Raw genomic sequence first — 12,399 nt, forward strand, 5'->3', positions numbered from 1 at the left:
GTTATTCCATTTTATAAAATGTAAAAGGAACTATTCTTAGGTATAGCTCCCTGGGTGGTTGTTTAGATTTTGTTTATAGGATAATTCTGAACATGTTATAAACTTGGGGAGATTGTAAGTGTGCCTTATTCTTACTAAAATAAGTATCTGAAATGAAAATTCCCAAACTCCAGCTCACTACGTTTTTTTTTTCCCCCATTATAGGTGAAAACAGCACTGCTGACCTAAAGAAGCAGTATCACCTCATGGAGAATCTCTCATGCTTTAGATTTTGACAGGAAAATTTAAATTACCTCTAGTGGTATAGTGCCTAAACATGTACAAAACAGAGGTAACTTCAGGAAAACCACAAAAGTTTAAATGTCTTCAAGTGGAAAATGTCCCACTTGGGGGTAGCTCATCCTAGGTGTACACATATGAATTCCAGGACTTAGTACAGAAGGTCTTAAGTACTCTCTAGCCCATGGTCTTGACAGAGAGACACGCTTATTTAATGGTAATAAAATGTTACCTCAGATCAGCAGCTTTCCCCGTCTTGTTCGTACACATAACTTCTCTGGTCTGGTATCCAATCTGGATGTCCCAATATTTGTTCTCTTGTCGGTTCTGTCTGTTTCTATTTCTCTTTTTCTTGATCAGTTCACGGGCCTCCGGATCCCTCACTCCTTTCCCTCGGTCCTTGCCCCGTTCTTTATTCTTCCCACGTCTCCTTGCTTGTCTTACTTGCCTCGAGTGGGGTATCGAGCACGTGCTCCAGGGCCCCACCTGCAAGCTGTACATGTTCTCTTCAGCTTCACAGGCACTGGACTGGCACACCTGAAACTCAGTCAGATTTGGACAGCCTGAGCCTCCGAACTGGGGGGGCGCCACCACATGACGCGTCCGATGCTGGAGCCCACTGCCACAAGTCTTGGAGCATTCCGACCAGGCAGAAAACTCAGATACGATGCAATCTTGCTGGCAGGGGATGAGGCAGGCCTGTTCCAGAAGAGGCTTGGGCTCAAAGTACTCACAAATGATATCCTCCGCAGGGATGTCTTTCTCTTTCTGGATGCACATTATCTCTCGCACCTGAATGCCTTCTTCCCCTTTAACGCACTCAAGGGGTTTCTCCAGGCTTTTTGAAATCACAGGCTGACAGTGATTCCAGGGTCCCAGCCTCCAGTCGTATAACTCTTTGTGCCAGTCACAAACTTTGAAACAATTTTGCTGGTTGCTGGGCCTCTCAGCCTGCTTGCAGTTTGTATGCAACGTTGTCCATCCTTCCACATGAGCACACCACACAGCCCGGGTCTGAATGCCTCCTGGACCACATTCGTCTCCCATGCATCGGCCCCATGGACCTAAAAACGATACAAGAGTTAACAGTGCTACTAGATGAAAACTACAAATTACTTCACGTTCCAGAAAGGTACTTCAAGATCTAGTACATTAACTTCCCTGAAGTGTTATAAAGTAGGTCTCTGTATATGACTGTTGGAAAGTAATGATCTACACTCAGTATTTTTGCAGAAGGTGAACTGTGTCACAGAGTCTATATAAGGTAACTGCTGGGAAAAGTTCATTTTGTGTCCTTTCGGGATTACTGAAAACTTGCTTTTATTCATTTTCTTAATTTTAAGTAGGTAGAGAACTCCCGGCTCATTAAGAACCCTTGCTTAATTTTAGGTAGGTAGAGAACCCTTGCTTACATTAGAAACTAGTCACAGTGAAAACCCATTACTCCTGCCTCATAACCATCAAATTCATTTCACTAACTGGCAAAGAAAACGGCTGCTTGTGAAGAACTTTGTCTCCTGCAGACTTTTCTTTTCCTGGGGCAATTAACTATTTTGTAGAATATGCTCTCTTCCCTCTCACTTTCTGTTGTTGTACATACTATGACTGAAAGAATCTATTAGTTGCATACGTGTGTGCTGACAGAAGTGTTTACTTTCTTGTAACCAAAGCTGGGAAGTGAAAAATTCATTCTATCACATTCTGCCCTTAAATTTACAAAAAAAATTTTTTTTTCTCATCTCCACAGTCAAATAGAAAGATGGGTAAGAGAATTAAAATTTGACTAAAAGATTTTTGGAATTTTCTGCATGCTAAAGGGTTACTTTGAGTTTTATCAATTTATTCATTTCCTAAATATGAACTACTTGGCATTATGGAGCAATTTTATGGAATACTTAAGTCAGTGGCTTTAAAATGAAATGTGGGCTTTTTACCTTAGAATCCTTATCATAGATTGAAACCTACTTATATTTGCATATATCACTTCATTTTTTAAGGTAGATAATAGGATTCTCAAGACTTTAATAGACAAATAGCAATTTATGTAATAGAGATTACATTATTTTGGAATTTTAAAGAAATGTAATAATCATATAATTACATGATTTTCAAAACGTGGCCCCTGGCATTTGAGGAATTATTTGATGTGGACTAGAGCCATCTTCAATAGGCTGTGTGGGAAGTGGGCGAGCAGCATACACGGTCCGGCTCCAGGGTCACTCAGCCCCACCCCACTCCCTTCCTCCCTCATTGCTGCTTCCCTAAGAAAAGCTCCATTATTATTATTTATTTTTATGTATGTTGATATTATACATAGATTTTGTCTGAGAAGAGGCTTCTGTCGCTGAAAAGTAAAAACCACTAAACTAAGCCAATAGATTCACTCTATGAATGAGGAAAACAAGTGACAAGGAGGGGAGGTGACTTGCCAAGTTCACATCTTAAATGAATAAAAACAACATCCTGGATTTTAGACTCCAGTTCTGACTTTTATTTTTAATCCTAGATTTCAGAGCTTGAGACTTAGATACTCCTATACAAAATGATTAATCTACAAAGAATGAAATATGAAGAATGTGACTATATTTAAACATTAAATTTTGTTTAACTAGGAAGATGTTTACAACTGGAAGATGTTAACTTCATTACAAATGGAATGATGGAGTTGTAAATAGAAAACAGATTGACTGAAAATACTGTGCTAACTAACCACAGGTGCGTGAAAATTTGGCATACCTATATCATTACTTTATGAAGTTCATATGCATATGTAGAGAATTACAAGTCGCTTAAAATACATTCAGGGAAACAGCCTTCCCAGAGTGCTGATGTCAAAACTTTATGAGCTAAGAAAGTCAGTGAGTGTATTACATCTGTATACATGGAATACCTGATAATATTTTAATCTTATTTTTAATTTGTCAAAGAAAAATATATATTCATAAATCTGTTGATGCTGTCTTAGAGATTTCCTAAATATCCAGTTTGGGAATCAGAAAGTGGGACCCTTCTCAAGGGAACAGAGTAAAATGTATGAAATTTTAGTTAATTCCATAAATCTTTGCTATTTATTCATTTTCCCCTTCATACTTGAACAATAGTAATCTTTATTTCTCATCCTAAATACAGCATATAAAGATATGTTTATGTTGGACCATCAAGTTAGGAGTAAGCTATATGCCATTAAGTCTAAATTTCAAAATATAAGTGTCTTGCATTAACTCAAAGTGTAAAACCCAGGTGTAATTCAAGACAACTTCTTGATATTTTGTTTTCCAATCTTTGATATTAATTATGAAATTAGACTGAAGAATCAGACTAGGACTATTAAGAAGTTAGTCTTTTATCGTTCAAGTAAAAAAAAATTTTATAGGAAAGTTATAGATTTGGCACTTAAAAATATTTAATTGTACTCTTTAGGTAGGTTGTACTACTATTAATGGGTGTGTTTCAACTGATGAAAATTAATATTTTATTACCGAAACCTGAGTATACAAAATGTGGATTGACTTTAAGTCTGTGTGTTATTACTGAGTAAGGAAAACACACATACTAAAAAACAAACCCTCTAAAATTATGAAGCAGAACTATACAACACTAGTTAACTATTACGTTTGAAATTTACCCTAGACAAAATAAGGATGGGTGAAGATATTACTCTTATAAACCAAATTTTAGCAGAAAACTCCAGCCTTTCTTATAAGTTTCTTCAAAAATAAAAGTGAATGATGGCTACTTTGAAAATGATCCATAGCTTACTAACATCAAATTAGGTCTCTCACATCATGTTTACCACAATTTTAATTAGTTTATTAAATAATAGTTTGCCAATATCTGTTTATCACATCAGACTGATTCAGTGGCTCCTTAAGAACAGAACTTTGCTATCTTCTGCAACATTTGGTTTGATCATGTCTTTTACATGGCTGGCTTTTGAATGAATTTCCTCAATTATTTTGTTCAGAAAAGAGAGAATTTAGTTTGCAGATTTTATTATCCAAGGCATTACGTGGTTGATATCAATGCCAAAAGAAAGAAACTGAGTTCGAGAAAAATTCTACACTATTTCATATACATTGATAATGAATAAGCATTTTGAAAGTTGACTTAGATAACTAGAAAAAGCATACATTCTATATACAAATTCAATTCAATTTCCGTTCCAAAAATAATATCATAGATTCTATTAACCAGCTAGTAATAGATAACATTGTTGGGTTTATTTTATTCCAAGTATATTTACATTGAGAACCAGAAGATAGGTATCCCAAGAAAATTCTAGAGATATATAAAAATACTAGGCTAACGGGGGAAAAAAAAAAAACGCATGAAGGCACCAGTGAAAGTAGAGGTGGCAATATAATCACAATTGAACCTAAAGAAAACTCATTCACTTTGCAGCGTACCTTATCTGCTATCATAACTTTTCATTAAATCATGGGTATTGTACTTGTGTCCAATTAACAGACCTATTGAAAAATCAGATCTTCACCACTGCACACCTGATGAAAGGCTGTCTAGTTCTGTACTCCAAGTAGTCTTAAAATAATCACATACGGAACAGAAAGAGGACCACATCTAAAGTTGCTCTTGGCAGCTAAGAATTATCAGCCCAAGTAGCTACCACGTTTCAAGAAGTACAAATGTTTTAAAGTGCAATTTGAAAAGCACAATATGCAAACTCTATCAAGGAAAACATGAAGTCATCTCCCAAGCACAGTATGAGAATATGATATTTAATTCACAGGTCTCTGCACAAATATTAAATTGTAGCCCCACATCTCATATTACTAAGAGTGGGAAATGGTGGTGTTGGAAAGGTTGTGTGTGTCTGCGTGAGCGTGTGTGTGTGTGTATCAGGATGTTTGTATTTTTAACAAGAATAGAAAGAATTTCCATTGGTTTGAAACTTGCTTCCTTTATTATTCTTGTTCATGATTATATACAGAGAACTTGGAATCTAAGTGTGCAAAACAAAAGATAGGCACCTTTCTACTTAAGAGCTTGGTAATGTCCTTTTATAGATGGAAATGTATTCCTGCATACAGATTTGTAGGATTGTGTTCATTCAGTATCATGAAAGCACTTCTAGGGTGTAGGTTAATAAATACATGTAGAACACTTAGCTTGACAGATTTTATGTAAATTGAGAAAAATATACTGGATATCTTATTCCACTAAAAAGAAGTTAAAACAAATGATTGCATATACAAAATATTTATGTAATTGTTGGACTCACAATACAAATATTTTCACTTGGAACTGATGCAATATTATGCAAAATTGTTACAACAACTTTAAATGAATGCTACTTGGCTTCGTTTTCCACTGACTAGTGCTTTAAATATAATTCTTAACTCAATTTCCAAAAACGTTGATAAAATAATTTATTTTTATTCCCCCTAAGGAAGATTTCATAACATGCCTATTCTCTTCACATCATTCAAAACTCTCTCTTTATGTCAGTCTACAAAAGACAGTCTTTTAAATTTAAAATTAGTATGTTGCCTACCCTATTCAACACTGACTCCTTCTAAGGTTGTTTTTCTGTATGTCAAGGGCATGAGAACAATAAAAGGTTGAGTCTATAAAAGGCCACATTATTGACAGGTGGCTAGCAACTGTTCCAAAGAACCTTATAAAAGATAAACACTATAAAAGGAGCATGAGAAAATTATGCAAACTACTTTCTGTCCTTGTTTGCTATAAAACTCTCAGATGAGCCAGTTACTTGTTGGACTAAATACGTCTGTATCCTTCAAATGAGATGATGCATTTTCCCTCCTGGATTTGCTTATGGAACAGCACGTCCTAGTTTACCATGATCAAGGAATGCACAAACAACTTAGTAGTATATTAAATTCTGTCTCATGAATGCTGCACAGTATCCTATTTTGAAATACACAAGTCACAGATTTTTTAAAAAATATCTTTATTGGAGTATAATTGCTTTACAGTGTTGTGTTAGTTGCTGCTGTATAACAAAGTAAAACAGCTATACGTATACATATATACCCATATCCCCTCCCGCTTGTGCCTCCCTCCCACCTTCCCTATCCCTCCCCTCTATGTGGTCACAAAGCACTGAGCTGATCTCCCTGTGCTATGTAGCTGCTTCCCACTAGCTATCTATTTTTCATTTGGTAGTGTATATATGTCCATGCCACTCTCTCACTTCGTCCCAGCTTACCCTTCCTGCTCCCTGTGCCCTCAAGTCCATTCTCTACGTCCACGTCTTGATTCCTGTCCTGCTCCTAGGTTCTTCAGAACAATTTTTTTTTTAAGATTCCATATATATGTGTTAGCATACGGTATTTGTTTTTCTCTTTCTGACTTACTTCACCCTGTATGACAGACTCTAGGTCCATCCACCTCGCTACAAATAACTCAATTTCTTTTCTTTTTATGGCTGAGTAATATTCCATTGTATATATGTGCCACATCTTCTTTATCCGTTCATCTGTTGATGGACGCTTAGGTTGCTCCCATGTCCTGGCTATTGTAAATAGAGTTGCAGTGAATATTGTGGTACATGACTCTTTTTGAATTATGGTTTTCTCAGGGTATATGCCCAGTAGTGGGAATGCTGGGTCATATGGTAGCTCTATTTTTAGTTTTTTAAAGAACCTCCACACTGTTCTCCATAGTGGCTGTATCAATTTACATTCCCACCAGCAGTGCAGGAGGGTTCCCTTTTCTCCACACCCTCTCCAGCATTTATTGTTTGTAGATGCTTTGATGATGGTCATTCTGATCGCTGTGAGGTGATACCTCATTGCGGGTTTGATTTGCATTTCTCTAATGATTAGTGATGTTGAGCATCCTTTCATGTGTTTGTTGGCAATCTGTATATCTTCTTTGGAGAAATGTCTATTTAGGTCTTCTGCCCATTTTTGGATTGGGTTGTTGTTTTTTTGTTATTGAGCTGCATGAGTTGCTTGTATATTTTGGAGATTAATCCTTTGTCAGTTGTTTCATTTGCAAATATTTTCTCCCATTCTGAGGGTTGTCTTTTCGTCTTGTTGATGGTTTCCTTTGCTGTGCAAAAGCTTTGCAGTTTCATTAGGTCCCATTTGTTTATTTTTGTTTTTATTTCCATTTCTCTAGGGGGTGGATCAAAAAGGATCTTGCTGTGATTTATGTCACAGAGTGTTCTGCCTATGTTTTCCTCTAAGAGTTTGATAGTGTCTGGCCTTACATTTAGGTCTTTAATCCATTTTGAGTTCATTTTTGTGTACGGTGTTAGGAAGTGTTCTAATTTCATTCTTTTTACATGTAGTTGTCCAGTTTTCCCAACACCACTTATTGAAGAGGCTGTCTTTTCTTCACTGTATATTCTTGCCTCCTTTATCAAAGATAAGGTGACCATATGTGCGTGGGTTTATCTCTGTGCTTTCTATCCTGTTCCATTGATCTATATTTCTGGTTTTGTGCCAGTACCATATACTGTCTTGATTAAGTCACAGAATTTTTTAAAAATTCTCTTCGTTTTTACTTGAGCAAATCACTGTAGGAAAAAAACCCTAGAAAGTACTGCTAATTATCAGGAAAGAAAATTTTTCATAAATCCCATGAACTAAAGGTAACTAGTCTTCATATTTTGCTGTCATCCTATTAGGCAATTAAAAATATATTTAAATAAATTTAAGGTCATCCTATAAGTTGTTTTATAATTTTCTTTTTAACTACCCAATATGCTATAAAAATAACTCTGTTTCAATAAATGTTGGGGGGCTCAGGTATACACACACACACACACACACACACACACACACACATTCACACACACAAAGACTGACCCTACTAGACAGTTAATCTCATATGTTCTTCATGTTTGCACAATTAGATCTATACTATGGTTGAATGGCATGTTGTATCAATTTACCATGATTTACCTAATTGATATTCTATTTGTGGAAATTTAGGTCTTATAAAAATTTTTTTCCAACACTATACAGAATGTTACAATAAACATTGATTGTTATATATTGGTCAGGTAATTTAGCCAAGAGTTTTGCAACTTTTCAAGCTTTTGATACATCTGGTATTGCAAATGTGTCCACCCAAATGTGTCAGTTTGCCCTCCAAACAGCCATTTTTTTCCCCTGATATCTACAGACTGCTAGTTTTCCAAATTTGGGCTCCTACTGGGGGAATCTGATGTGCTTATTTCCTCAGAGGGTCCATCTTTTGACTATTTTAACTACACAGATAGTCCTTATTCCCTTAAATCCAATCCTTTGTGTACTGTGGTCTACATAAGACCTCAAACCTTCTGGAGAAGTGCTAGTATCCTCCCTTTTTCCAACACTGAAAAATAAGTTTTTAAATTTTGTATTCATTTTGGTCATTTCAAAGGATTTTTGCTGTGCATAGAAGGAAACATGTGATCTTAGATGTCTTTCTTGAAATAATCCCACAGATTGGTAAACTGAATGCCTGGCATACTGTACCATTCTCTATTATACTAATTGATTTAATTATAAGTATGCACTCTCCCTAGGAGACCCCCTTGTGTAGATTTATCAACATAAAAACAATTAAATTTTGAATATTCACTGACCTAAAATGGATTAAATTTTCTTTTTAAAGGAAAAAAAAGGAGTGCTCTTAACTTTTTTGACTTGAGTTTTAATTTAATTTCACTTTAATTTAAAATATAACTCTCAAATGACAAATCAGTTTGGTGGATAAGGAGAGATCACTGTGAAGTCAAGCTGAGCTTTCATCTTCAATAAGTAATTAAACTTTAATAAGAAATTACATAAGAGTATCAAATTAAATGTATAAAAATTAGAACAAGCTCTTTAAATCTGATGAGACAATGAATGATGAATCAATGACTAGGATAGCTGATTTCATAGTTGCCAAATATAGTAATCTATTTTCAGGCCCTATCAACTTGATCTCTTACAAAAATTACTTAACCTCTTTAAATCTTGATTTCTCCCATATGTAAAACATAATATAATACGTACCATATCATTAACTTCCATAGTCTCATAATACTATCTGAACCATAAGCTATGTATCAATATTATGAGGAATATTTGTGATAAAGTTGAGAAATGCTTTTTTCTCACACAAAAAGATTTCATTTTTATGTGACTTAATCTTTTAAACTCTGTATGCATCAGTGGTGATTTCTTTAGGCTAGACTCCATGCAAGTCTGTTGACCCATGATCTCATTGGAAGCAGATCCTTTAGCACCAGTCAACCTTCAGATAACTGCAAGCCTGGCCAGTCTTGACCACAGCCTCATAACAGACCCTGAGTCAGAACCACCCAGCTAAGTTGCTTCCAAATTTCTGACACGTGGAAATTGAGATAATAAATTTTACTGGCTGTAATCAGCTAAATTTTGAGGCAATTAATTATGTAGCAATAGATACCTAACAAAGACTATGGTCCTTGAAGACGTATGCTGCTGTAACCAAAAATTTAAAATACGGGAGTGGCATACTGGAACCAGGCAGTGGGCAGAGCTGGAAGGACAATGAGGAAAGTGTTAGTCAAAGCCAAAGGTACTTTTTAAAAACCAGACTGTTAGAAAAAAGCTAATGGTAGCTGCCAGTAAGAACTTAAAAAGAAGTGAGATCTCCAAAGAAGACATACAGATGGCCAAGATGCACATGAAAAGATGCTCAACATCACTAATTATTAGAGAAATGAAAATCAAAACCACAATGAGGTATCACCTCACACCAGTCAGAATGGCCATCATCAAAAAATCTACAAACAATAAATGCTGGAGAGGGTGTGGAGAAAAGGGAACCCTCCTGCACTGCTGGTGGGAATGTAAATTGATACAGCCACTATGGAGAACAGTATGGAAGTTCCTTAAAAAACTAAAAATAGAACTACCATATGACCCAGCAATCCCACTACTGGGCATATATCTGGAGAAAACCATAATTTACAAAGATACATGCACCCCAATGTTCACTGCAGCACTATTTACAACAGCCAAGCCATGGAAGCAACCTAACTGTTCACCAACAAGATGAATGAAGAAGATGTAGTACATATATACGATGGAATATTACTCAGCCTTAAAAAGGAATGAAATAATGCCATCTGCAGTGACATGGATGGACCTAGAGATTGTCATACTGAGTGAAAGAAGTCAGAGAAAGAAATATCATATGATATCGCTTATATGTGGAATCTTTAAAAAATGGTACAAATGAACTTATTTACAAAACAGAAATACAGTCACAGATGTAGACAACAAACTTATGGTTACCAAGGGGGAAGGGAAGGAGGGATAAATTGGGAGATTGGGATTGATACATACACACTAATATATATATAATAGATAACTAATAAGGACCTACTATATAGCACAGGGTACTCTGCTCAAAACTCTGTAATGATCTATATGGGAAAAGAACCTAAAAAAGAGTAGATATGTATACGTATACCTGATTCACTTTGCTGTCCAGCAGAAACTAACACAACATTGAAATCAACTATACTCCAATAAAAATTAATTTAAAAAAAAGAAGTGAGGAGAATGTTACAGAAATTTGAGGAAAGGGGATTCTTGTATCATGACAGTTTAAGCAATACTGTCACCTACAGTCATGTAAAGTGGAAAATACACCTTATGAACTGGGTGATCTAACTAAGATTTCCAGTCAGAGTGTTGAGAGTGCCCCTGGTTTTTTTTATTAGAATATCTCTAATAAATAAACCCTTCTTAGTCACCAAATTCATGTCATGTCATGAATACAGTGGACTAGTGTGATGTGCTTTTTGACAAAAGGCAGAAGTGTTAATTGTCCCCAGGGTAAGGGAGTGATTGCATCTGTTATATAGTTTCAAGTAAAAGCAAAGAGCTTTTGATCCTTTTTACTAATTAGAATTGAGGAAAACACCTTTGCTAGATCAGTATCTGCATACCAAGGATCTAACACTGTGTTGATTTGTTGTAGTTTAAATACCACATCTTTCATAGCAGCTGCAACTGGGCCTAACACATGGTTAAGTTTACAGCAGCTTGCTGTCGTCTTCTATGATCCATCCCGTTTTGTTTTACCTTTTTTAGAAACAACACAGGTCAATTAGACAGGAATATGATGCGGACCATATCTCCTGTATCTTTTGAATGTTTGATGTGGCACTAATTTCTGTAATTCCTCCAAGGATGTTATGTTGGACCCTAACACAAAATACCTCACTTCCTACCTACAATTCATCTCAATCTATCATCTCCATCTATCAAAAAATCAGAGTCTTAGTAACTCTCAGTAGTAAGCTACTGTATGTCAGCCTAGCAGGTGATATTGCAAAGCATTTATCCTCTTGCCCCTATTCCCCACTGGTCAAGAATGGTCCCATGGTCATTAACTCCCTCACAATTTCAGGCTGTACATGAGTGAGTGCCAAGTGGATTTCTGCAGGCGTCTTGCACTACAATGTCAGAGAAGCTCTAGGAAAGTAGACTGCTCAGCCTATGATAAGTTGCAGTTAGTTTTCATCTACATGAACCTAGTTAAACCTGTGCAAAATTGGATGTCACAGGAGTGACTGGAGGTGGAGGTGAAGCCATGTGGATTGGAGATGGCACATAAGTGACATTTCATGCTTAGCAAATGATGGTTTTTGTTTTTTGTTTTTCCTCTAAAAATGTCAAACCAAAGTCATCTATCTTTTTATGAACAGTATACCTTCAGGACAAAATTGCTAAAGGCTGAAGATGCCTGAATTTTTATCATGTTTATTTATTCATTTAACAGACATTTAGTGTGGGCTTACAATGTGCTAGGTGCTGTGATAGGAAAGAAAATATATATTGAGATAAGAAAGCACTACAAAAGGTGGAAACATCAAAAGATGGAAGAATAAACAAAATATGGTATATACATAAAATTGAATATTATTCATCCTTAAAAAAGAATGAAATTCTGATACATGCTACAAGATGCATGAGCCTTGAAAACTTAGGCTAAGTGAGATAAGCCAGACACAAAAGGACAAATATTGTATGATCTCACTTATATGCGGTACCTGGAATGGCCAAATTCATAGAAACAGAGGTAGAATGTTACCAGGGGCTAAAGGAAGGAGAGATGTGGGCAGAGTTTCCGTTTGGGATGATGAAAATGTTCTGGAGA

General features: G+C 35.9%; 1 protein-coding gene across 1 annotated transcript in view; it reads right to left on the bottom strand.

Annotated features, from left to right (window-relative positions):
- Nucleotides 1-12,399, bottom strand: part of THSD7A (thrombospondin type 1 domain containing 7A) — a 456,679-nt gene that overhangs the window by 265,691 nt on the left and 178,589 nt on the right. The window contains exon 2 of the mRNA XM_032643093.1: nucleotides 512-1,343. Coding sequence (XP_032498984.1) covers nucleotides 512-1,343 — 832 coding nt within the window. The remainder of the gene's footprint in view (nucleotides 1-511; nucleotides 1,344-12,399) is intronic.

Source organism: Phocoena sinus, chromosome 9 (assembly GCF_008692025.1).
Source record: "Phocoena sinus isolate mPhoSin1 chromosome 9, mPhoSin1.pri, whole genome shotgun sequence".
NCBI lineage: Eukaryota > Metazoa > Chordata > Mammalia > Artiodactyla > Phocoenidae > Phocoena > Phocoena sinus.